At 34.4% G+C, this 25,776-nt stretch overlaps 1 protein-coding gene across 1 annotated transcript in view; it reads right to left on the bottom strand.

Moving 5' to 3' along the window:
• Positions 1-466: 466 nt before the first annotated feature.
• The window catches only part of LOC144969057 (TBCC domain-containing protein 1-like), a 55,895-nt gene continuing 30,585 nt past the window's right edge, over positions 467-25,776 (bottom strand). The window contains exons 7-18 of the mRNA XM_078908052.1: positions 24,849-24,924; positions 23,973-24,048; positions 22,584-22,692; positions 20,868-20,934; positions 16,601-16,806; positions 15,334-15,382; positions 13,369-13,448; positions 12,433-12,555; positions 11,724-11,899; positions 6,940-7,037; positions 4,304-4,453; positions 467-797 (exon numbers count right to left, since the gene is read on the bottom strand). Coding sequence (XP_078764178.1) covers positions 717-797; positions 4,304-4,453; positions 6,940-7,037; positions 11,724-11,899; positions 12,433-12,555; positions 13,369-13,448; positions 15,334-15,382; positions 16,601-16,806; positions 20,868-20,934; positions 22,584-22,692; positions 23,973-24,048; positions 24,849-24,924 — 1,291 coding nt within the window. The 3' untranslated portion in view covers positions 467-716. The remainder of the gene's footprint in view (positions 798-4,303; positions 4,454-6,939; positions 7,038-11,723; positions 11,900-12,432; positions 12,556-13,368; positions 13,449-15,333; positions 15,383-16,600; positions 16,807-20,867; positions 20,935-22,583; positions 22,693-23,972; positions 24,049-24,848; positions 24,925-25,776) is intronic.

The following is a 25,776-nucleotide window of genomic DNA, read 5'->3' as shown; positions in this document are numbered from 1 at the left end:
ACGTTTCAGATGACTTTTATGAGAACAGTTCTATCGTTCCGTCCGCAAACATTCCGTTTTTATCATTTGAAATCACAATTCGTTCAAACAAACAAGAAAGTACATAAAACAATTAAAAGCAAAATAATAATAATAAAAATAATAATAATAATAATAATAATAATAATAATAATAATAATAATAATAATAATAATAATAATAATAATAACAACAACAACAATAATAAAAATAATCATGATAATGATGTTGATGATGATAATATAATAATAATAATAATAATAATAATAATAATAATAATAATAATAATAATAATAATAATAATAATTATAATAAAAAAATTAAATTTAAGAATAAAAATAATTACAAAAATATGAAAATATAGAGTAACTCAATCACAACTTTCCTAAATAGATAATATCACAGATTCTTTTTTCTTGTCACAAGATAGTACTCATTCATTTATCTGTTTATTTTTCATTTTCAGTTATACTGAACCTTTAGTACTAAAAAAAAAGGACATAAACTAACAACCTCACAAACATTCATTTATACTAAAACACAAACACACAGATAAACATGAACTCTCTTTCACACACACATACAATCTCTCTCTCTCTCTCTCTCTCTCTCTCTCTCTCTCTCTCTCTCTCTCTCTCTCTCTCTCTCTCTCTCTCTCTCTCTCTCTCCCTCTCTCCATCTCTCTCTGCCTCCCTATGTTAACTCTTCTCAATGGTATTTTGAAGCGGCACCACAAGACTGTCCAACTCCCTCTTGTGTCCTGTTTCAGCCAGCCATATCTATGAATAAAAAAAGATAACAAACCAGATGAAATCGGTCATAGCTATAGGTAGTCCACAGCCATTAGGCCCCATAGATCTGGAGTTTATCCCGGTTTCTATAGCGTGAAAAGGACAATGGTAATTGCTTGCTACCCTTCGAATAGGACGATTGCAAAGTACTTTCCACCAGATTTAACAGATTCGGCTACCAAAACACTACTGGGTGGAAAGGGGGGGGGGGGATCAGAATAAAAATCTCGACTGCATCTGGGATCGATCTTGGTCCCTTTCGCGTGTGAAGAGAGTGCTCTACCAACTGAGCTATCAGGACCTCCTCATAGCTGTAAAGATTTAGAATTAAAAAATTACACTCCAGCACAGATTACTCTAACATAGAATAAAAAAAATTACACTCCAGCACAGATTACTCTAACATAGAATAAAAAAAATTACACTCCAGCACAGATTACTCTAACATAGAATAAAAAAAATTACACTCCAGCACAGATTACTCTAACATAGAATAAAAAAAATTACACTCCAGCACAGATTACTCTAACATAGAATAAAAAAATTACACTCCAGCACAGATTACTCTAACATAGAATAAAAAAAATTACACTCCAGCACAGATTACTCTAACATAGAATAAAAAAAATTACACTCCAGCACAGATTACTCTAACATAGAATAAAAAAAATTACACTCCAGCACAGATTACTCTAACATAGAATAAAAAAAAGACACTCCAGCACAGATTACTCTAACATAGAATAAAAAAAAATTACACTCCAGCACAGATTACTCTAACATAGAATAAAAAAAATTACACTCCAACACAGATTACTCTAACATAGAATAAAAAAAAGACACTCCAGCACAGATTACTCTAACATAGAATAAAAAAAATTACACTCCAGCACAGATTACTCTAACATAGAATAAAAAAAATTACACTCCAGCACAGATTACTCTAACATAGAATTTAAAAAATTACACTCCAGCACAGATTACTCTAACATAGAATAAAAAAAATTACACTCCAGCACAGATTACTCTAACATAGAATAAAAAAAATTACACTCCAGCACAGATTACTCTAACATAGAATAAAAAAAATTACACTCCAGCACAGATTACTCTAACATAGAATAAAAAAATTACACTCCAGCACAGATTACTCTAACATAGAATAAAAAAAAGACACTCCAGCACAGATTACTCTAACAAGGTTCTTCATACTCATTCAAATGTCCTAAATTTTTACTTTATTATTCTTTGTTATGATTCCACTCCTTCCTTAAACTAACTTTTCCTTGAACACAGTTTTTTTGTTTTTGTTTTTAAGGGTTTTACAGTGCTTGCAACACATTAAGGTCATATCAGCGCCAGTAAAAAGGAAGAAAATGGGATAGTAAAAAGTGCTAGAATTACAATTAAAGCACAAAAGAAAAGGTAAGACAAAGGGGAATTGGTTCAAATAGGGAACAGATGTAGATTCCAAGAGCACACCGCCAAAGTACTTAGTTTGAGATCACCTAAAAGTTTCATCCAGACACAAGCACAGGCCCCAACTAAGAGGAATACACTCAAATGTTTACCAATCATATAATATAATATGTAAACTAAACATAATACAATGCATAACAGAGAGATGATTTACAAGGAAAAAAATATCTCCCAAAACTATAACTATACATTTGACTGTTTCCCTCCCAGCCAAGGAACTCCGGCAAGGATCAGGACAAAACTAAGTAATCTCATTCCAAGACAATGACAGGAAACAATTGGAAAACGGTTATGGGGGGATAGAAGACATAGCATGTACCTCCCTGCCCACTATGGGAGGTCAGTATCCCCACCCAGGAACACAGTTTCCTCAAACTTATTTCACCCAGCCGAAGTAAAAAAAATGAATTTATTAAAGGTTTTTTTTTGTTTGTTTTGTTTTTATGCGCCGGGTGATTCCAACCACTGATGATTTACTGTGACATTGACATGTGTATCTATCTACACTGCAGGCGTGTGTACACAGTATGATACACACACACATATACACACAGCCACTCAAACACCCCATCGCAGTTTCAGTTTTGTATAACCATCACTTCTCTGCTTATTATTATCACTTTGCCATTCGTTCTAATTTCAATGCAATGCGCCATGAATTGCTAATCGTTGGCTATACTATGACAGTAAATGGATGTTGAGATACAGCGACCCCCCCCCCCCCCCCCACATACATACCCCATGTATAAAGTTATCTCCCTCAACATAATATCAATAAACTATATAAATAAATAAAGTTCCCTTTATCCATCCTCAAGTACACACACACACACACACACACACACACACACACAAACCCCATGTATAAATTTATCTCCCTTAAAATATCAATAAATTATATAAATAAATAAAGTTCCCTTTATTCATCCTCAAGCTTAAATTTGTCCACTGTAAATATGTAAGTAAGAGAGATAATTCCATTCCAAGTTTCTCAAAACTAACACATCAAGCTGCCCAAGAAAAATATAAATATTTCTAAAACAAACATTTTGACTAATAAAGTTGTTTAATTTGGCATCCACGCTATTAAAGCTGAAATGCAGAAACAATTAAAAAGAACATGCGATCTTTGGAACTGGAATTTACCCTAGTATCTTGGGCAGTAAGTAACTTGCTACCCTTTGGATAGGATGTTATTACGAGTGTCAGTTAATCACAAAGTACCCTCTGTCAGATCTGAAAGATCCAATTATTAAATCACTGCTGGGTAGACAGAAGGATTAGCAAAAAATCTTGATTGAACTTGGGGAAAATACGGGCCCTCTGTTTGTGAGGTTATTGCTTAATCGACTTAGCTACCTGGAAGCCCTAAAAAGTACCATAATAAAAACGCAACCAGATATACAGAACTATACATTCAATTTTGGTAAAATGTAAGCTCGAATCAATCAATTAATCGAATAAAGTCAAAGAACATTCAAAACGTATAGTGTCAAACTTAATTAAAATAGTCCTCTTTCTTAACTCACTCAATCCTAGAGATTTTTGCTACTTTACAAAATAGGAAAAAAATGTATTAAAATGAACATGTACATAGATAGTTTTATTCAACTATCATTAACATGTAGAAATTAAAAATATTAATTGTGTTACTACGCCTATAATTTGTCTCATAAAAATGTAATAAATAGGCATGGGGGTAAAAGTAACCCGGGTATACTACGGATATAGTCAGTGTTAGGGTTAAGTAAGTTAAGCTGATAATGCCCACTCCTTTCGTTGAAATAATATGGAATAACTACCTGTGGTATTGATTTATGTTTAGATCTATAAAAACACCCTACAGTCTTCCACTAATAAAAGAGCACAACTATTTTTATCTTAAATGAATGGATAAATCAGGCCACAATCAAGACAACCATAAATCACGAGGAGTGACGATGGAATGAGTCAACACAACACATTGAATCATGGCATGGCAAAGCATTCAAACATGGACTATGGTGATTACTTACATGGAAACGAGATTCTACCAGCGCTTGAAACTCCTGGCGTTGTTCCTTTGACAAGCCTGCGTCTTTGACCATGTGTTGCCAAGTGTCTATTTGCTTTTGACGTTTGTTCAATTCTTTTTGGTAGGCAAAAGGAAGACTGACTGGAATGGACTGTAAGAAATTTTTTTCAAATTCAACCATTCTCAAATGTAGGAGTTTGTCAATAGAAATGAAATTTGAAACATAATTACACACATCAACATCCACCTTGGTATACAGAGGCAGTTTACAAATATGGTCTTTATTCATTCACAATTATTTGATAATGTAATGAATCTTTTAGAATTAAAAGCATAATACAAATAAAAACGAGGTTCATATGGACCATTTGGAAACAAGTCGCAGCACAACAGGTCCGTTTAAGCATGATCAAAAGGGTTTAGATCGACTAAATCTTGATTAAGCTGACAAAGGTAATGATTGCCAAGAGAGTTTCTTTGTGCAAACATTCCTGCTATTGAAAAATGTATGCATTGATTATGATTGTTTTGAAAAAAAACAAAGAAACAACAATGAAAAAATACGTTTATTTCAATTTCATGATTACCCCAGTACATATTAACCCTCTCGTGTTCAGATTATTTTTGGGGGAGTAGATAATGAGTTCCCTATATGGTCATGTCAATCATGTAGACATCCTTTGATGATATAACCCAACCCTTTGATATCTGCAGTCGCCTTTTCATTTTCTACGGTCACTCATGACTAAACTCCGCCCAGAAACGATTTCATAGGTCCGTCCATCACCACATTTCAAACTTTTGTTCTCGTGAGTTCTTAAGTTTTTTGATAGAAGAACGATTGGCTATTGAGAATCTTGACCCTTCAACGGTTGGTCGTTCTGACAGCCATCAACAATACATTGAGTCATCGCTGAAACAGTGGAAGACGCTGATCGCATAGTGGCGTCACAATCACCACGTTGTTGAATAAATTATCCAGGCATGGTTGATAGGTAAAAAAGCCAAATTATATTCTAGTTACATTTGAAACAAACAAAGTACATCACTGACCTCATCTCATTGAGATATAAACAATGATAGAAAAATCAAGAAAATCGGCCGATAAATAAAAAAGTTGCTAAAAAAAGCTAAAATAAACAAAAGCAATTTTTTAAAATCAAATTTATTCGTAAAACAGTTGGTTTTCAACCGATTTTTCTGAAATAAGGACCAATGTTCTTCTTTTCTCAAGCAGATTTCAACAATGTGACTTTCAAATTCCTCAGAATTATATTTTTTACTTTTAGATTTTAGCTTTTAGGCCTACTCAAAAAGGTGTTATATTCCTTGCGTAACAATAGCGTAATACATCGACGGCGAGAAGCGTTGTTTCGGCCATCTGGATAGATAGCGCGTGACTCACAATTCTACACGAATGACGTTGGCAGTCGATCAAAGAGGTGTACCAAATTTATTTACAACTACTTTTCTTAGTGCTAAAATTACAAAGTAATAATTTCGGATCAGAATAAATAACTCTGAAGTTCCTATCTCTTAATTACAATAAAATTGATACCACGAATGACAAAATCGCCCCACAAATAAAGGAGTTATAAATTATTCATAATATTTTTTAAATTTACAAAAAATGTTATCAAAGTCATTTTTCATCAACAAAGACGTAATTTTCCCCCGATTTTTACCAAACAAGGTGCAATGTCAATGATTTTCACTCGCAAATAAAAAGGATTTAAATCGCAATTTCTGAAACATATTTTATTGTCTGTCGGCAAATCTATAAAAATCAAAGCTGAAAACATCCTGCGGCAGTGACAGGGCCTGTCATTTCCTTCACAACGATTGGATTTTACTTACTGAGGCCAGTCTTGACTACCCCGCCCATGAATATTATGCCGTTGTCGGTTTTTGTCGGGTTGAATCTTAAAGAGTTAAAAAATATTCTGATGGTGAACCGGCATATAGCCTGTTAAAATTACAAAATCATTCATATGCCCTAGCATAGTTGAGGTGTCTAATCACCTGTTCCTGCCTCAACACTTCAATGGCAAATGAACCATCATGGCAAAATTGAACAAATCCAGAGTTAACAACCACAAAACACGTATAGGGAATGAGATTAGCGGAAGAGTAGTGTCCCTTGCTTGGACGTCACCCATAGTCTGTGACGTCACCGGCGGAAAAGTCATTAGAGAGAGAACGTCATGTTGGTTGTGCGCATGCGTCTCTCGTCCTCGCTTTAGCACAACCAACATGACGTTCTCTCTCTAATAACTTTTCCACCGGTGACGTCACAGACTATGGGTGACGTCCAATCAAGGGACGCTACTCTCCCGCTAATCTCATTCCCTATTGCAAAAGTCCTACGGTCTAATACTTTTTTTTTTTTAAAGGGTTAAAGGATTTTATGAAAATTGACTATTTTCGAGCAGAATCAAAAAGGAAACATGAATTTGATCATTTTTGAAGCAATGAAATAAACTAACTTGTAAAAGGAAATAGTAATACCAATTTTAGAAATTACGTAAAGCCAAACTCATTCCTCAGTTCATTAAATTTACTGGAAATGTAGACTGGAAATGTAGCATAAGCATATACCAATTTTTATTCCAACACCTTTTATTTTTTGTAACTTACTTTAGTAGAGCCTTGCATCTGGAAAGGCACAGAAAAGGAATAGAATTCTGATTCCGGTAGAATTTGCCACACAGGCTGTTCGTCCCTGTGGTCTGGACCTAAATGGATTGAAAGTTTTAAAAGAATTTATAAATTCATTTATTCTATTTGCTCTATGTGGTGTATCAGTCTTTGCTTTCTGGCAACATTATGATGAAGGTTAGGATACTGATGATGATGATGATGATGATGTCATGATGATGATGATGATGATGATGATGATGATGGATGATGATGATTTTGATGATGTCATGATGATGATGATGATGATGATGATGATGATGATGATGACGATCTTCCTTTTAATGTATCTGAATCTTCCTTTAATATCCACCTTTCACTCATGAAGATTTTGACATGAACAATAAAATTAAAGTGAAAATGGAACTTTGTCAATCAAGATAACAGGAAAGGACAACAAGAGCAACATTCCTGGTGCTAAGGGAAGACTTTGTTGACTTATTGACCTTATAATTCGTTCAAATTAATGAGTTAATTCCCTTATGCTCTCCTTATGCAATGTAATGTGTAGCTGCCTAACAGGCAAGACGTGTGTTGTACGTTGTTGTTTATATGTCCTGTTTTTGTGGATTTTCTTGGATTCTATACAGTTTTAATCTACATTTTTATATCACAAGAATTGTTATCTAACGGACTTTTAAAATATACCACTTTTGTTAGACTTTGTCTAGGATTCTTTGTGATTTTACATGATTTTCTACTTTACGTCTTCATATTTAAAATGGATTTTATCGAATTGACAAGTGCTCACCAGGCCCTATTATTATTATCAATTTTGGAAATTTTATTCACGAATCAATTTTTATATCACAGAACTATTTGTCGTGAACCCTTTTCAAACAGTGACTGTTTTATTCAAAAATATTTTTATAAGAAGTTGCAAGGTGGAAGACGAAAACAGAGACCAATTATCGTGAGAACTGGTCATCGGCCTGCCCCCTATCACCACCCACCAAGACCCCCACCAACACTGACACCTATACTACTAGACAATTCATTGAGTAAAAACGCACATTACGACAACTCACCAATATCAAATTTCAATGATTTCCAGAACGACCACAGAGACAGTAAACAACAGCAAGATAAACAACACACAACAACTGAAATCGGTGAACGGATGTCACGAAACCGTCCCTTTCTTCGACCTCCTCAAGCATTAATTAACGTCCCCATTTCGACTCAAGTACAAACGGAAAACCAATCAGAAACAATAAATGACACATCTTACAACAAAAACAATCAACGTTTTGCTAATATCAACACTCAATCATGCCAAAATAAGACTGAGGAGATAGCTGATCTTGGAAAAAACAATACACATTGCATAGCTAAAGAATTAAGGAGAGAAAGAAAATCTCATCCTCACAATTTTCGAATATGCCATCTGAATATAAATAGTCTACGAAACAAATTCGACGAAATTCAACCATTACTTTTGGACAATCTGGTGGACATGCTTATCATTTCTGAAACTAAAATTGATTCAACCTTTCTAGACTCATTGTTTGCAGTTGAGGGCTTCAGATTTGAACGTCACGACAGAAACAGCAAGGGTGGAGGAATAGCAACATGGATAAGATCTGACATTGCAACTAGAAGAAGACCGGACATAGAATCACACAACACAGAGGGCATCGTCCATGAAATAAATCTAGGCGATGCTAAATGGATTATATATTCCATCTACAGACCACCATCAACAAAGAACGAGATATTTTACAAACAAGTCAGTCCCATGATAGACAAAGGCGTCAAACAAGTGACAATCTGTTGATAGTTGGCGACCTAAATTACGATATGAACTGTGAAAACAAATCAAAAACTCTATGTGATATACGTGACGTTTTTAACTTAGTAAATATTATATGTAAACCAACATGTTTTAAAAAGAACTGCAAACTGTCTTTAATTGATGTTATGCTCACCAACAAACCCGATTTATTTTCTAAACCTCTAAATTTTTCAACAGGTGTCAGTGACTGTCACAATATGATTTCAACTTATATTAAACATAATGTTCCACAAATTAAGAAAAACAAAATATGTTATAGAAGCTTTAGGACCTTTTGCGAGAAAAGTTATCAGGAAGATTTGCATTCTGTTCTAACCAAAACCAGTACTTCAGAAAACGACGTAAATACTGAATATGGAGAATTTATCGATAAAGTAATTTTAATCTCAAATAAACATGCCCCTTTCAAAACTAGATACCCACTAAGGAAGCCAGTACCATACATGAACAGTGAATTAAGAAAAGGTATATATATATAGAAAAAGAATGCTTCATAACAAATACTTGAAAAAAAAAAAATATATCATGGGAAAGTTATAAAGAACAACGAAATTATGTGGTAAAATTAAAAAGAAGTTCAATTAAACGTTACTTCTTAGAAAGGTGCATCGGAGGACAGAAGTCAAAAGATTTCTGGCCAACGGTCAAACCATTCTTATCGAAGAAGCACAACAAAGATCAACAAAAGATTGTACTTCAAGATGGTGATAAGATATTGAATAATGTTGGTGATATCTGTAACAATTTTAACTCTTTCTTTGTAAATGTTGCAAATGACATTGGTAAAGACGTTGTTTTTGATCAAGAAACTCACCCAAGCATCAAATCCATCAAAGAAAACTTACCTGACCTTCCTAAATTTGAATTCAAAGAAACTGATTCACACACTGTCCAGAAAGTTATCAACAATATCAATATTAAGAAAGCAACTGGTTTTGACAATTTTCCGGCCAGACTTCTTAAAGCTGGCTCCCCCGTGCTGGCTGAACCAATAACGAATCTAATTAACAAATCAATTTCTTTTGGTGTGTTTCCAGATCAATTGAAATTAGCACAAGTCACGCCTTTATATAAAAAACAAGATCCTCTAAATGTGAAAAACTATCGTCCTGTTAGCATTTCTACCTGTTGTTTCCAAAGTATTTGAAAAAATTATATTTCAGCAATTATCGATATATTTCGATGACATTTTAAATGACTACTTGTGTGCTTTTCGTAAAGGCCATGGTTGCCAAACAACACTTTTACGTTTAATTGAAGATTGGAAAGAGGCATTAGACAATAACAAATATGTCGCTGCAATCCTCATGGACCTTTCGAAGGCTTTTGACTGCTTGCCTCACAACATTCTTATTGCTAAACTAGCTGCCTATGGGCTAGAACAAAAAGCTCTTTATCTAATTGAAAATTACTTGAGCGGAAGAAAACAACAAATAAAATTAGAGGATGCTGTGAGCGAGTGGGCAGGCATTAAAAAAGGCGTTCCACAATGATCAATTCTTGGACCATTACTTTTTAACATTTTTATAAATGATATATTCTACTTTATCAGAGAGGGAAAATTATATAATTATGCTGACGATAATACCCTGTCATATTCTCATTCAAATTTCGATATACTTTTAAAAACTATTGAAAATGAAAGCGAAATTCTTATCAAGTGGTTCGAAATAAATTGCATGCAAGCAAACCCGGACAAATTCCAGGCAATTGCAGTAGGTACAAAAACACACACAAAAAAACCCACGTTCCATATTGGAACTGCAAGTACTACATTTGAAGAAGTTGTAAAATTACTAGGGATCGACATAGACTACCAACTAAAATTTGATTTACACATTAAAACCATCTGCCGTAAAGCTTCTCAGCAATTAAATGTCTTAAAAAGGCTTGGAAAATACCTTTCAAAATTGAACAAGTTAACAATATTTCACTCTTTTGTATTGTCAAATTTCAATTTCTCTCCACTAGCTTGGCATTTCTGTTCTAAAACAAATTGTGATAAACTTGAAAAGATACAAGAAAGAGCACTGCATTTTATTTATGAAGATGACAAAAGATCCTATGACCAATTACTTTCAAAGGCCAAAGTCCCCTCCCTACAAATAAGACGAATGAGAACAATTGCTTTGGAAACGTTAAAAATTTATACAAAATTGCTCCTCCTTGTCTATCTGATATGGTCATTTTGAAAAATAACAGATACAATTTTAGATACTCAAACCTCCTTGATATTCTAAGGGTCAGAACAACGTCTTATGGCAAAAGATCTTTCAGATATTCTGCTGCTGTGCTTTGGAATGAACTTCCCGAGCACATCAGGAAAATTTCAAATTTTAATGTTTTCAAAAATCATATCCTCTCATGGAATGGCCAGCCATGCAAATGTAATATTTGTAATTAATCTAACCGTACATATATATATTTATATATATATATATATAATATATATATATATATATATATATATATATATATATATATATATAATATATATATATATATATATATATATATATATATATATATAAAATATTATGTTACTTTTCTTTGTGTGTCATGATTGGAACCTTGATGAGGGAATGTTTTAAAGGAAAATGTATTACTATGTATTTTTATGCACTATGTGTCATAACCTATGTCGGTCAAAGGCTTCTATAAGCCTGACTACATTATCTATGAAACATTTTTAAAACGCCGACAATAAATAAATATTTGAATTGAATTGAATTGTGAGCTCTCCTCGTTTGTAAGAATAATAAAAGGAGGCTACCAGTGATCACTTCAGTTTGTTGTGTTCCCTCCAAAAGAGAAGCAGTGTCTTTCTTCATTTATATGTAAACCACCATCGAACTTAAACATGGCCTCAACAGACTTTGGGGATGGGGGAGGGGAGAGATTTTGGTTTTCTAATAATAAATCTGATTACCTATGCACAAAGGTTGGTCCCACAGATTGGGCTGTGTTCCAATACCAGATTTTGCCATGTGTTCCTCTAGGCAAGCATAATGTGTGTGGTAAGGTGCCAGCATTATTGTGTCATTACTACTCAGGATGAGAGGTCGGTGGGGGGTCAAAAGGTACAAAGTGCAAAGGGTGGAACCACTGGATGTCAAATGTATAAAAGGAAAAGGTAAATTTGGTATATTCATTGAAATTATTCAAGCAATAAATGATTTAGCAAAAATTTATAACAAAGCAGTTTTTTATTGTGCGAAAGATGAATATGCTCATTCAATTTTTTAACACAATCTATTCAATAAGGTAATTATTTTATGTCTCTCTCAACCTTTTTTTTTTTCCTCCTGAATTTATGAATTTAAAATCGTAAAGAACAATTCTATTATTACATCCTTAAACAATTTGAAATCAAATGAGTTAAAAAAGAAATTAGACGTATCTTTTGAGAGCATGGAATCAAGTCAGTACAGTTCAGACAAATTTAATCAAGTCACAGTTTAGACAAATTTAATCAAGTCAGTACAGTTCAGACAAATTTAAGGTCCATTGTCTTTGAGCACATTTTGCGAATATTGCATAAAATAACACATTTTTCTTTTCAAATGCTAATCAACAACAAAAATTTCATCAGGATGGGAATATAAAAAATGATAGTTATAATTATAAAGACAACAAACCTGATCATAAAATGCCTGCATGGAGCTATGATGGAGACATTCTCACAACCACTGACATGAACTGTAGCCTCCACAGGACCAAGAATTAGGGTGGTGTTACGGCACTTTTCTATTGTCACAGATCTGGAAATCGATTCAAGTATGCATGTTTGTAAAGCTATTTTTTTTTCAGGAGTTTTGTAACTCTTTTGACACGTTTAGGCATATCAGTACTACTAAAAAGAAACACGATGAGTCAAAAGTTATGGATTTAAAAATCATGATTCAAAGCAGTCAAAAAATAGAACGATAAAAGGGGTCTCTCTGGTTCTAGAACAGTTGATACTGAGGATAATCTATCATGCGTCAAGTCTAAAACTACCCAATAGTCTCTTTTGACACTTTTAGGCATATCAGTTCTACTATAAAAAAAACATGATGAGTCAAAAGTTAGAATGCTTTAATTATACGAATCAATGACCAACAATTCCTTATATATCACTGACAGTAACAAAGATGATTTACAAAAAAAATAAAAAAGTAAAATGTGTCATCCTCCTCAAAGTCATGCTTTTGATTCTTCCCCTTTCAGCAGACGATCATCGTCTACGCTTAGGCAAAACCCAGGGCAGTGACAGAAAGCTTCAAGAAAGGGGATATCCTAAACAGAGAGGTAGAGATGACTTCCATAACTTATCTCACTGCCCCTGTAAAGAGAGTCGAGGTTCCCCACTTGGCCATAATGCTTTGAGAAAGACACAAGATAGTGGATAAATCATTTTAAATAGGATTTTCATTGCAATCAGTCTGCTATAGGAAAAAGACATCCTCATAATCAAATAAGAAGGGGGAAAAAATCAAACAATTGTACATTGCATAATAATCATAAAAACAAAAATGAAATGCAGAATATCTTTTTCTTTTCTTTGATTGAATCAAATTGTAACCACCACCCACCTGAGAGGAGATAGAAGATAGATGTATGAATGATGGCTTCGATGGATCTTGACAGTACTCATCTCTAAGGTCCCTGAACTCTTAATACAAAAACATCAAGTGTATAAAAGTTTCTTGTATCAACTATAGATAGGCATAGATTACAAATGGATGATCTATGTGTGCTGATGGGTTTTTGACTTTCTTTGTTATGTAGAGCTATGTGGTCTTGTGACATGAAGCTGGCCTACAGGATCATAAGGTCCTGGGTTCGAGTTCCACACGGAGTGGTGCATAGTTGAGTCCTTGGAAAAGGCTCTTTATGCACATTCTTTCACTGTACTCAGGTATAAAATAGTATCTGGCCATTTACAGTGTTATCTCTGTCCGAAAAATAAATTGTAATAACGCCTAACAGGCATCATGTCTGTTGCATAACAGGCATCATGTCTGTCTTCATGTTAACTCTCTTGAGTTCACCATTATTGGAAATCAAGGAAACTTGTTAGATTTTCCATTTATATGAATCTGAGAGCAGGTTTAGTGGATATTATGCAATATAAAATGCTCAAGTAGGACTCGTGTTAAAATTTGTTTCTAACCAAAAGCTGTTTAATATTATGGAGACAATTTAAATGAAGCTATAGACTTTATAGGAGACACTGACACAGACCACTGCCTGCATCTCACAGTGAAACTGTTGAAAACAAATGCCTACATAAAATAATGGCTAAACTATGGACTTTGATTCATAAATAAATGAATAAGTAAATAAATAAATGAATAAATAAATAATGAATGAATGAATGAATGAATAAATGAATGGATGAATGAATGAATAAATGAATTAATGATTTTAAAATGTAATAAGCTTTGTCCTGATTTTTGTTTTTGTTTGTTTTACAACGCTTGCAACACACTTAGGTCATATCAGCGCCAGTAAAAAGGAAGAAAATGATTTTAAATGTTTGCAATAGATAGCACTTTTATAACAAGAAAATATTTCAAAGATTTAATCAGAAAATTGGAAACTGCTGCAATTTTTATGTGCAATGTTAGCCAAATGATACGTACTGTGTTCTTTAAATCAATCTGGATGTCAGATGCCAAAAATTGAGTCTGACCTTAAACTGATCAATAATATAAAATTGTTGTTGTTGTTGTTGCTACCTTTAATTTTAGGAAGGGGGAGGGAGAAGGGAGGTATCATGACTCATTTGTTTTCTTGATAACAGTTCAAATATCATTCTATGAGGAGGTGACTTTCAAAACGTGCTAAGTCCCTAGTTTTATCATTTAGAGCAAGAGGCAATTTTTTTGTCATTTATTTGACTTATGCCTCTTAGCTCTTGGCGAAGCATAGGGCCTCAACAGCACTCTTTCATCTTCTTCTGTCCTTGGCACAGACCTTTTCCTCAATCCAGGTAAGATTGGAGACGCACAAATCTTGGTGAAGGCTTCTCCTCCAAGTCTGTTTTGGACGACCCTGTTTCCTCTTGCCCTGCGAGTCCATTCGAGAGCCTGCTTGGTCATATTACAGAGCTCCTTCCACAGGGTATGGCCAACCCATTGCCACTTTCTGCGTCTGACCTGGATATCCATTTTGCTCTTGGTTTGTTCTTGTCCAAAGGTCAGCGTTTGGCACTTTGTCAAACCATTTCAACTTGAGGATTTGTCGAAGACAGCGATTGACAGAGGTTTGTATCTTGGCTGATGTCATTTATTTAGTGACTTATAAAGGAAAATACTTGTCTTGTTTCCCTCATAGACCTGTACCTTGCATGTTCCAAAACTTCATATTTTCACTTGTGATTCTAATGTGCCAATAGATGCATGAGAGTGTTAACTTATATTCTATCTCGATGTGACTTAGCAGGTTTTGATATTTGCCTCCTCATATTTGGCCTTTACACTCCATTATCGGAGTCAGATTCACCCCGGCACAATACCTGATAAAGACACTGTGTCAAATTTGAAAACACTTACTCTTGCAATGGTCTGTTTGCTGACTTGACTCATGATAATCATTTTATTCCTGAAATTAAGGAAAAAAAACCCAAGTGTTTTTAATCCCTTGAAAAAAAAAGGATATTTGTGCAATCCTTTTAAGAACCATTGTTAAAAGAAAAAAAAAAAAGAAAAACAAAATCTAATGATGGACTTTCTCCATATCTATTTTACAGAAATACCATCAACATCAAACTCTGTGTTTCAAGTTCCGTAAGTGGCATGGTTTTATCCCTTCCACACTGGATGTTAACCTTCACAGCACATTGCCAATTATTTATAAAGATCACAGAAGATTGGTATAATAATATGTGTTAAGTCTTCTAGAGCAGCCAACCCATAACGCAAATAAAACAGGGTTTTCACTCATAAATGAAAATATATTTTTCAATGAAAAAAGAGCCCTTTAAAAAATAATTCAATAAAAACTTTCATAGTTATTACTATAACAATGTTGACTGCACATCAAAAACCAAAAAAAATTATATTTCTCATTATTTTAATATTAAAAATAAATTCTGACACAAGTTTAACCCCCCCCCCCCCCCCCCCCCCCCCCCCCACACACACACAAAATACCAATTAAAGGAGATAGATCACAAATAGAGAAAAAGTGGGATTCAAAAAATATGGCAAGATTTTCTTTTTACGACCTGAGAAAAATGGCTCCAAAAGACAAGCTACATTATATTATACAAGCAAAATGTAATTTTTTAATTTGGCAAACCATCCACTTATTGTGTTCAAACAGCTTTAAGATGTGTCCCAAGCAAGCAGCAAATGGAATCGGTGGGATAACATATGCAGCCAGTAAGAAACTATCATAATTTTTTTTCCCCACAGAAAATAAACATTGTCACTGTCCTGGCAATTATTTCCAAGTTGAATATCGTAATAAAATGGGGGTCTAGAGATATGTACATATTATGCATGCACTAGTAGCCTAATAACTTCATCTAATAAATAGAGGTGCCTAAATGAGTCAATAAAATGGAGACAAAGATAAAGGGAGTAAATCTGACTCATGAATGAACAACACAAAACAAACAACGTTTCGGCCCTTGGCCTTTTTCAAGTAAACACAGAATGCATATATATATTATATTCACAATCTAATATAAATATATATGTATCCTGTGTTTATTTGAAAAAGGCCAAGGGCCGAAACGTTGTTTGTTTTGTGTTGTTCATTCATGAATCAGATTTACTCCCTTTATCTTTATCTCCATAATAACTCCATCCTCACCCTCTGACGTGTTCCTTGGGGACATGCTGGGCATTGGTGGCAATCTTGCCTCGTTTGTGGTTGTGTTCTGATTTGTGCTCTTCCCCAACAAAGGGCCATGTCAGCCGCGTACCCGACGCAATACAGGCCGACACGTTGAAGGGATTTTGTACGAGGCAATCCTTGACCCACATGGCAAAATGGCGTGCAGAGAATGTTTGGCTGCTCTGAAAATGGATCAATTATGAGCTGATTTTAATAATCTATTTGATTCTAGAACCAAAAATCATATAAAAAAGGAGAAAACAATCAAATGAGTGACCATTAAGGGATTTTTTGCTACAAATTCAAAAAAATTTTAAATATGCTTGTAGATCAGGTTTTGAAAGACTCCTTTAAAAAGGAAATAATATTATTCTTCTTCTAGGTTCCATGCCTGGTCCAGGCTTCGGATACTGCATGAATTATCTCTCTCCATTCCTCCCTGTCTCTTGCTTTTTCAAACAGCTCTTGGATTGTTAGGTTGGTGAAGCCCTTCAGTTGGTCTATGAGTGTTTTTCTTTGTCTCCCCCGGGCGCGTTTACCAGGTATTTTTCCACAACTTGCCAGGTATTCATTCTTATCTTTCCTTACTATGTGTCCGAAAAAGGATAGTTGTCGATCCACTATTAAGGGCATTAGTTTCCTTTGTTGGTATGTTTGTTTTAGCACTTCTTCGTTCGTTTTGTGTGCAGTATACGATATTCTCTGCATCCTTCTCAAGCACCACATTTCAAAAGCTTCAATGTTCTTTTGTGTTTCTGCATTTGTAGTCCAGCTTTCGCATCCGTATAACAAGATTGGCCACACGTAGCACTTCAAGACTCGGAATCTAATCCCGAACGACATCTGTTTGTTTTTCAAAATGTTTCCCAGGTCCATGAAGGCCTGTTTGGCTTGAGTTATTCTTGCTCGTATGTCTCGGTTACATCTTCCATCTGTTGTCACTATTGAACCTAGGTATTTAAAACTTTCTACGTTGGTAAGTTGCTCGCCGTGAATCGTTATATTGCAGGTGTTGTTGTTTTCGGGGTTTTTCTGTATTACCATGCATTCCGTTTTGGTGATATTCACTTCCATTCCCTTGGCTTCACTATCTACTACCACTTTGTCAACAATCTTTTGAAGTTGGATTTCTGATGTTGCAATGAGTACCGTATCGTCTGCGTATCTTATATTATTTATGTTGTGACCTCCTACTTTTATTCCCTCCATATTATTTATGCCCCTCATGATTGTTTCTTGGTATAGATTAAACAGATCTGGTGAGGCAACACACCCTTGACGGACTCCTTTCTTAATAGGAATGGAATTTCCTGTAGAGTTTCCGATTTTGATAGATGCCTGCTGGGTGTAGTATAATGTTTGCATGAGTCTGAGGTCTTTCTCATCAGCGCCAATGGAGTGCAGTTGTTTTAGTATTTCTTCGTGGCGTACTCTATCAAAAGCTTTTTTGTAGTCGACAAAACAGAGGTATAGTGGGGTCTGAACCTGTATAGCTCTTTCACTTAAAACACGGAGGAGGTATATTGCGTTCCTTGTCCCTCTGTCAGGTTGGAATCCATATTGTTCTTCTGCGATTTCGGGGTTAATCTTATTCCTTAGCCTGTTGATAATTATACGCAACAGTATTTTGTTGATGTGGCTTATTAAACTTATAGTTCTAAAATTTTCGCATCTGACTGCACCTGCTTTCTTTGGTATTGCTATGAAAATAGAGTTACAGAGATCTTCTGGAATTTTCCCAGTATTGTATATATTGTTGAATAATATGTGAAGTTCATCAATTGCTAGATCTCCTAGGCTTTTTAATACCTCTACAGATATTTCATCAGGGCCTGTTGCTTTACCATCCCTCATTCGTTCCATGGCATGTTCAATTTCACTTTTGGTGATGTTTGGTCCGCTTAATGGTTCTTTGAATTTCAGTGGTGGTTCATTTCTATTTGGATCATTGTACAGTTCGCCTATGTATTCTACCCATCGGCTTTCTATATGTTGTTCTTCAAATAGCAGTTCCCCTTGTTTGTTTTGGATACAACTTCCTGCTGCTTTGCTTTTCCTTTTCCCTGATAGTTCTTTTATTCTTTGGTGAGCTTGTTGGGGGTTGGGTTTGTATTCTTTTTCGATTTCGCAGCATTTCCAGTCTAGATAGTTCTCGTGTGCCTCGATGCATTTGGATTTAATGTGGTTGTTCAATGTTTGGTATTCTGCAGACCCTCTGTTGCATTTTCGTCTTTCTTCAAATAGGTTTAGAATTTCATTTGTCATCCATTCCTTTTTGCTGTTTATTTGAGCTATTGGTAAATGCTTTTCTGCAGTTGCTTTGACACACTTTTGGAATATATCAAATTGTTTTTCACATTTTTCGTTATCAGGTTCACTTTGGCTTTGTATCATGAGTGCATTTTCAAATTCTTCTCTCATTTTTGTTTGTATGCCATTGTCTTTGCATAACCTGTAATCCCTCTTTATTCTACCAGCTGTTCTCTGAATAGCTTTAAACTTTATCCTTACTGTACAAACAACTGGGACATGGTCACTGTCTACATCGGCGCCTGGATAGGTTTTGCAATTTAATATGCCATTTCTGAATCTTGATGATACTGCTATAAAGTCTATCTGGTTCCTTGCTCTGTCCCCTGGTGATTGCCATGTCCAGGTTCTTCTTGGGTGTTGTTGAAACCAGGTGTTTGAAATCATTAATTTATTTGTTCTACACCAATCTGCCCAGATGTTTCCTCGTTCATTTCTGTCTCCGAGTCCATGTGGTCCGATTATGTCACCATCTCTGCCTCTGCCAATCTTAGCATTTAGGTCCCCCATTACCATAAGGACTTCTTGTGATTTACACATTCGTTTTGCTTTGTCTAGTGAATGGTAAAACTCTGTCATATCTGCATCTGTCGCCTCTTCTGTTGGTGCATAAACTTGAATAATATTGGTGTCAACTACAGGTCCTCTTAGCTTAACCAGCAAAACTCTGTCTGAGATTGAAATAATATTATTTTAGTATTAAAGATGTCATAATTCATAATTTTGATGTCTTTTTTCTCAGAATTATTTGATGACATAATATTATTTCATTCTATGCAAATGAAAAAAGAGGATATCCACTTTACTTTAATGCAATAGAGATTAAAAAGTATAAAAAATAGCGTTTGAGACTTACAACCTTCAATGCATGTAATCAATACAAAAAATACAATGTTTACATCCATTAAATATGTTAGAATGAGCTTTAACAAGATGTATTTTTACAGAAAATATGATACTTAAATGATCCAAGTCTTAAATAAGAACCCTTAAAGACTATATCTTTAGTTCATATAATGCAGTTTTACTCATATTAATAAATAGACAATGTTTATGATTTCATGGAGTCGATTGCACAAACATAGAAACACAATACTTTGGATAGAAATTCATATTAAGACTTTACAAGAAATAAATCTATTATGTTTGATAGAAAATCAATTCTGATAATAAATAAGCAGAAAAATATTTTAAAATGTTAGAAAAAGTCCAATTTATCTATTGCGTCAAATTCAAATTGTATTATGATATTTAAAAAAAAACAAACCAAAAAAGATTGAACTTATTTAAAAGTCTTCTAAAAAAAATAAAATGATAATAATAGTATTTTCTCTCCAGTTCATATCTTTTCATATTAAAGCAAGTGAAAGTGAAAAGAAAAAAGAAAAGTCAACTTTAAAAAAACAACTTAAGCCCTCAAGAGACAAAACATATACTATTTTGAGTACTAATTAATATATAAATGAATATAAATAGTATCTTTCATGTAATAACAAAAAAAATAGAGCTTTTATATAGCACAATATCCACAAAATGTGCTCAAAGCACTTTTGCAAGGGGTCCCTGGCCAACTGCGACAATTTAACTTTTAAGATGAGACATGACACCTGTTAGGCGATATCACAATTTTTTTTTCAGGCAAAGACAATTCTGTTAACGGCCAGATACTCATTTTACACCTGAGTAAAGTAAGAGAATGTAAGTAAAGAGCCTTTTCCATGGACTCGACTATGCACTGCTCAAACCCAGGACCGTCCGATCCAAAGGTGAGTGCTATACCATTTTAATTTTAATAACAAATAAAATAATGCATTTTAACCAACTGTTGTATGTAGTAAACACACATGCAGCTTTCCAGGAGAAAAACAGTTTTGATCATATTCTTTAACATGGGAATTTTAAAAATATGAAAATTTATATTCAGTTTCCATACCTTAGAATATCCACTTTTGTACTGGACAGGTTGAAAACAGGCAAGATCTTGCAATGGAATCAAAGACCTAAGAAATCAGGAATAATCAAAACTGTCATGACTGAGAAGATAAAACATCCAAACTCATTCATAAAGAAACATAATAATGCTGAATAATAATAATGCTGAAAACTTATATAGCGCTATAACTCTGAGACACCAGACTCTAAGCGCTTAAATTACAAATTACTTTGGCTGAAACATACTCATTTACACACACAAGCACACATACACACACACACACATACACAACACAACACACAACACAAACCAAACCTATCTTGCGTCTCATACCATCTACTAAAATTGAAACAAATATGTTTTAAGGGAACGTTTAAAAATAGACAAAGATTCTTTTTCACGAATGCTCTGCGGTAAGGCGTTCCAAATAGAGGGTCCGAAATGAGAAAACATAAATCAAAAGGGATAGTGACTGGGAAGAATTTGATCTAAATCAGAAGAGAGGGTGTCGTGATTTGAACTTGCCTCAATATCAAATGGTTTGTTTATCACTCCCAACTTTTTCTGACCTCTATGATCGATCAACACTGAATGGGTAGCTGAAGCTGTGTAAAAAAGATCTGACAGAGAGTCCTTTGCAACAGACTATAGTCCTATCCAATGGATAGCAACCAATGACAATGAATAACACTACTGAAACCGCTGTAAATCCTAGCTCATTGGACCATACCACTTAAAAGGGTTACTTTACTTGTTTTAATATAGAAAGAAAAAGAGAGACAAATAAAGATTATAATTAAAGATGCAATCCAAAAAAAACAAGAACTATTTTTAACACCTATTTATCACCAAATCAGGGGGTTCTGATGGCTCAGTTGGTAGAGCACTCGCTTCACACACAAAGGGACCGAGAGTGATCCCGGGTGCAGTCGACATTTTTTTCTGACCCCCCCCCCCCTGTCCACCCAGAAGTAAATGGGTAGCTAGGTCTGTTAGATCTGGCAAAAAGTACTTTGCGATAGACTAGTGTCCTATCCAAAGGATAGCAAGCAATTGCTATTGTCCACTTCATGCTATAGAAACCCCGGGATAAACTCCGCCCCATGGGCCTAACGCCTCTGAAAGACTTCTTTAATAAAAACAAAATTTTATCACCAAATCAAAATGAAATAAACATGAACATTTATAGAGCGTATTTCCATGGACTAACCATGCTCAATGCCTCAAAATTTATTTATTCCCTTAGCAGGCCACATGGAACCATATTCTCATTTCATACAGTACTAGTGCCTGACATGCATCCTTTGTGTATTGACACTCTTACAGTATTCAACAATGCCTGCAGTCAAGAAATCATTCACATCCGAGTTGAGTGGCGTAATGTGTGTGAAGTACATTACCCAGGGACCAGAATTTTCCACGATTACTGTTACCAATCTGGCTACTGATCACTCTTAATATTGCTTGACTTTTGTAACACGACAAGACACCAAACCACTGAGCCACAGAGCCACACAAACATGGATTCACAATTCTTCATTCATATCACCAACCAAGCAATTAAGGGAGTAGAGAAAGAGAAGGAGAGACTGTGTGTATGTGTGTATGTGTGAGAGAGAGAGAGAGAGAGAGAGAGAGAGAGAGAGAGAGAGAGAGAGAGAGAGAGAGAGAGAGAGAGAGAGAGAGAGAGAGAGAGAGAGAGACAGAAATACATACGATGAGGTGTCTATTCGGCCAGCCAAGATAAAACCCAAAGCTCCTACAGCCTCCATTGAAAGGGACTTGACCGAGGCAGTGACAGGACCCATCCCTGACATCTTGTCATCTGGATAAACAATGACCAAAAAAATACCCCAAAAAATACAAATAAGTAAAAAGATAAATTGATGTCTCTTGGCTGTACAATGCATCTTCAAAATTTATTTTAAAAAATCATTATCGAGTGACATGTCTCATACAACATGTTCATTTGTTGAGAGCTTTGAGCATACTTAATAGATATTGCACTACATACTTACTTACTTATCCGAACCAGCGACCACCGGAGCTCTAGCCCTTCAAACTTGTGCCATGACATAGAAGAAGTTAGACGTCTTTAGTAGTTGTTCCAGGTGACTCTACAGTGTGCTACTGATGGTTGGAATTGCACTAAATAAAAGCTCACATTTTTTTTGTTAGCAACAGGCATTGAAAACTTCTCCTTACCTTAACCAACATAACAGCACTGTCAGTAAGCTTAACTGTTTCCGATAAAGACACAAATTAAATATGAAATGAATACCAACCCAACTCATTTCTATTGGCTTGGTGCATAACACCTATTACAATTTACATCAACTCAAGAATTTCAAATACAGCAGACAGCAGTCTTTTCTCGATGGCATGATGATGAAATCTGAACCTTTCAATGATGCTGAAATCTGAACCTTTCAATGATGCTGAAAGCTGAACCTTTCATGCGCATAATTTTGGGCATTTAAAAATATTTTTATTATAATTTTTTTCCCCACCAAAACATTCTCTTATTCAGAAAATATACTCTTTTTCATGTATCCAAAATACCCTCTTTCACTCTTTGCATTTGACATATTTTCATTTTCCTGTCTTGATATGAAATGAAAAAAAAAAAAAATTAACTAGACCATCAGAGCCACAAGACCCATAGAGCCCAAGTTTATCCAGTCTTCTATACTGATTCCTTGTTACCCTTGAGATAGGACATTAGTCTATCGCAAAGTACTTTCTGCCAGATCTAACAGACCCAGCTGCCCAATCACCGGTAAGGGAATTGGGGGGGGGGGGGGTGAGAAAAATTCTCCTGCATTCTAAATCAACTCTGGTCCCTTTGGGTTTAAGAAAGTGCTCTACCATCTCGGTTATTGGGAAGTTCCCCCCCCCCCCCCCCCCCCCCACAAGAAGAGTGACATCTGAAAATATAAAGGATTAATCAAGTTGAAAATATAATACTTCCTTAAATGATTAATCAATAACAAATGCAAAACCATTTGTGCTTCGACCATTGTCCACTAAAAATATAAGTAAAAAAGTGAACTTAATAAAAGCAAGTGTAATAATACAGGCAATAATTTAACACATTTTACTAACCATCCTCAGCCAACAGTTCTGTCATCTCTCCTATGTGATTTTGTACAAATAAGAAATGGCTGTGGTCGTCCAGACACTGGAAATAGATTACATATTTGATAAAAACAGGTATGTGTTTTTCAATTGCAAACTTTTACTCAAATTTTAACAAAAATTTTACAGCACACATTAGAACGAAATGACAACAAACAGAAAACAAAACACCACACTCCTATTGCTGTCAACAATTTCAATCTATGCACACAAATAAAATTTTAAAATAAAATCAATAGGTATAATAAGTTACATCCATCACAATTTGATGTTAAAGAATAACAAACCAATTTTTGAAGGGATAATAATAATAACAACATAATAATAACATCAACAACAACAACAACAATAATAATAATAATAATAATAATAATAATAATAATAATAATAATAATAATAATAATAATAATAATAATAATAATAATAATAATAATAATAAAGATAATAATAATAATAATAATAATAATAATAATAATAATAATAATAATAATAATAATATAATAATAGTAATAATAATAATAATAATAATAATAATAATAATAATAATAATAATAATAATAATAATAATAATAATAATAATAATAATAATAATAATTTCTATAGCGCCCCTTTCTACCAAAAGTGCTCGGAAGCGCCGATATAAAGATTAAAAAAATAACCTGCACATGCAATCATAACATGTATCATTCAAGGGATAAATAAACAATATTGATTTAAAGGACATTTTAAAACTCGGATGCATAAAAAAACAAAACATTGAAATAAATATATCATATGATATCATTGAAAGTTTTGTTTTCTTTCTTGAATACAAGTGTATTTTTCAAATCTATATTATATCACCTTTGTTGTCCCACCACGTGGCGTTGACCTTCCATCCAATTCACACGTGTTGTTGGAGCTGGATGTGCTTGGCCATCTGTTAGTTACTGATTAAGAATCATGGACCAATTGCAAATTCAGGAGAAAAAAAACACACCCATACTTGCACCAAAACACACACATGCACGCGCGGGCATGCCAACACACAACCTAAAATACCAACCAGATCATTCTTTGGATTCAATCAAATGTGATATTTTTGGGAGTAATTTTAGCTTCAAAAATTATGTAAAAACGAATTATAATTTCAAGATTTAAAAGCCGAATGTTATAACTATAAGACAATCCCTGAATCTTTTGTTGCTAGGACAGAAAAACAATCAGTGCATGCGTTATGTATTTTGCCAGATGTACAGGTGCTGCTCTGTATTAACCAGAAGGTTCCCATAGCTCAATTGATAAAGCATTGACTTTAACACAAACCGACCTGGTTCAAATCCATAAAATCATTTTTTTTCTCCACTCTCCCTTGATTTAGTCATCAAATTTCAATGAAATCCTGTAAAAAATAGTACTTTGCAATAGATAACCATCCCAGGCAAAGGATGAGATTGCTGCTGTCAATGTGATGCTAAAGAAACTGGGATAAATCTGTTTACAAGGGCCATACATCTCTTCAAGATGACTGGACTAAGTACAGTCTAGCACGGTTTCCTCAAACTCATTCGAATGTCGTGAATTCGTTCCTCATTATTCTTTGTTATCATTTCATTCCTTCCTCAAACTAATTTTTACCTCGTACACGGTTTCATCAAACTAATTTCACCCATGCAACGTTTCAAAAAAAGATTAAGTAAAGGGTATTCAAATGTGACCGGTGATTTCAACCATTGATGATTTACTGTGTGTGAAATTTACAGTTATGTATGTGTGTATCTATCAACATTGC

Source organism: Berghia stephanieae, chromosome 3 (assembly GCF_034508935.2).
Source record: "Berghia stephanieae isolate SIO BIC M18660-M18661 chromosome 3, UCSD_Bste_1.3, whole genome shotgun sequence".
Lineage (NCBI taxonomy): Eukaryota > Metazoa > Mollusca > Gastropoda > Nudibranchia > Aeolidiidae > Berghia > Berghia stephanieae.
This window is presented reverse-complemented; position numbering and strand designations above follow the sequence as displayed.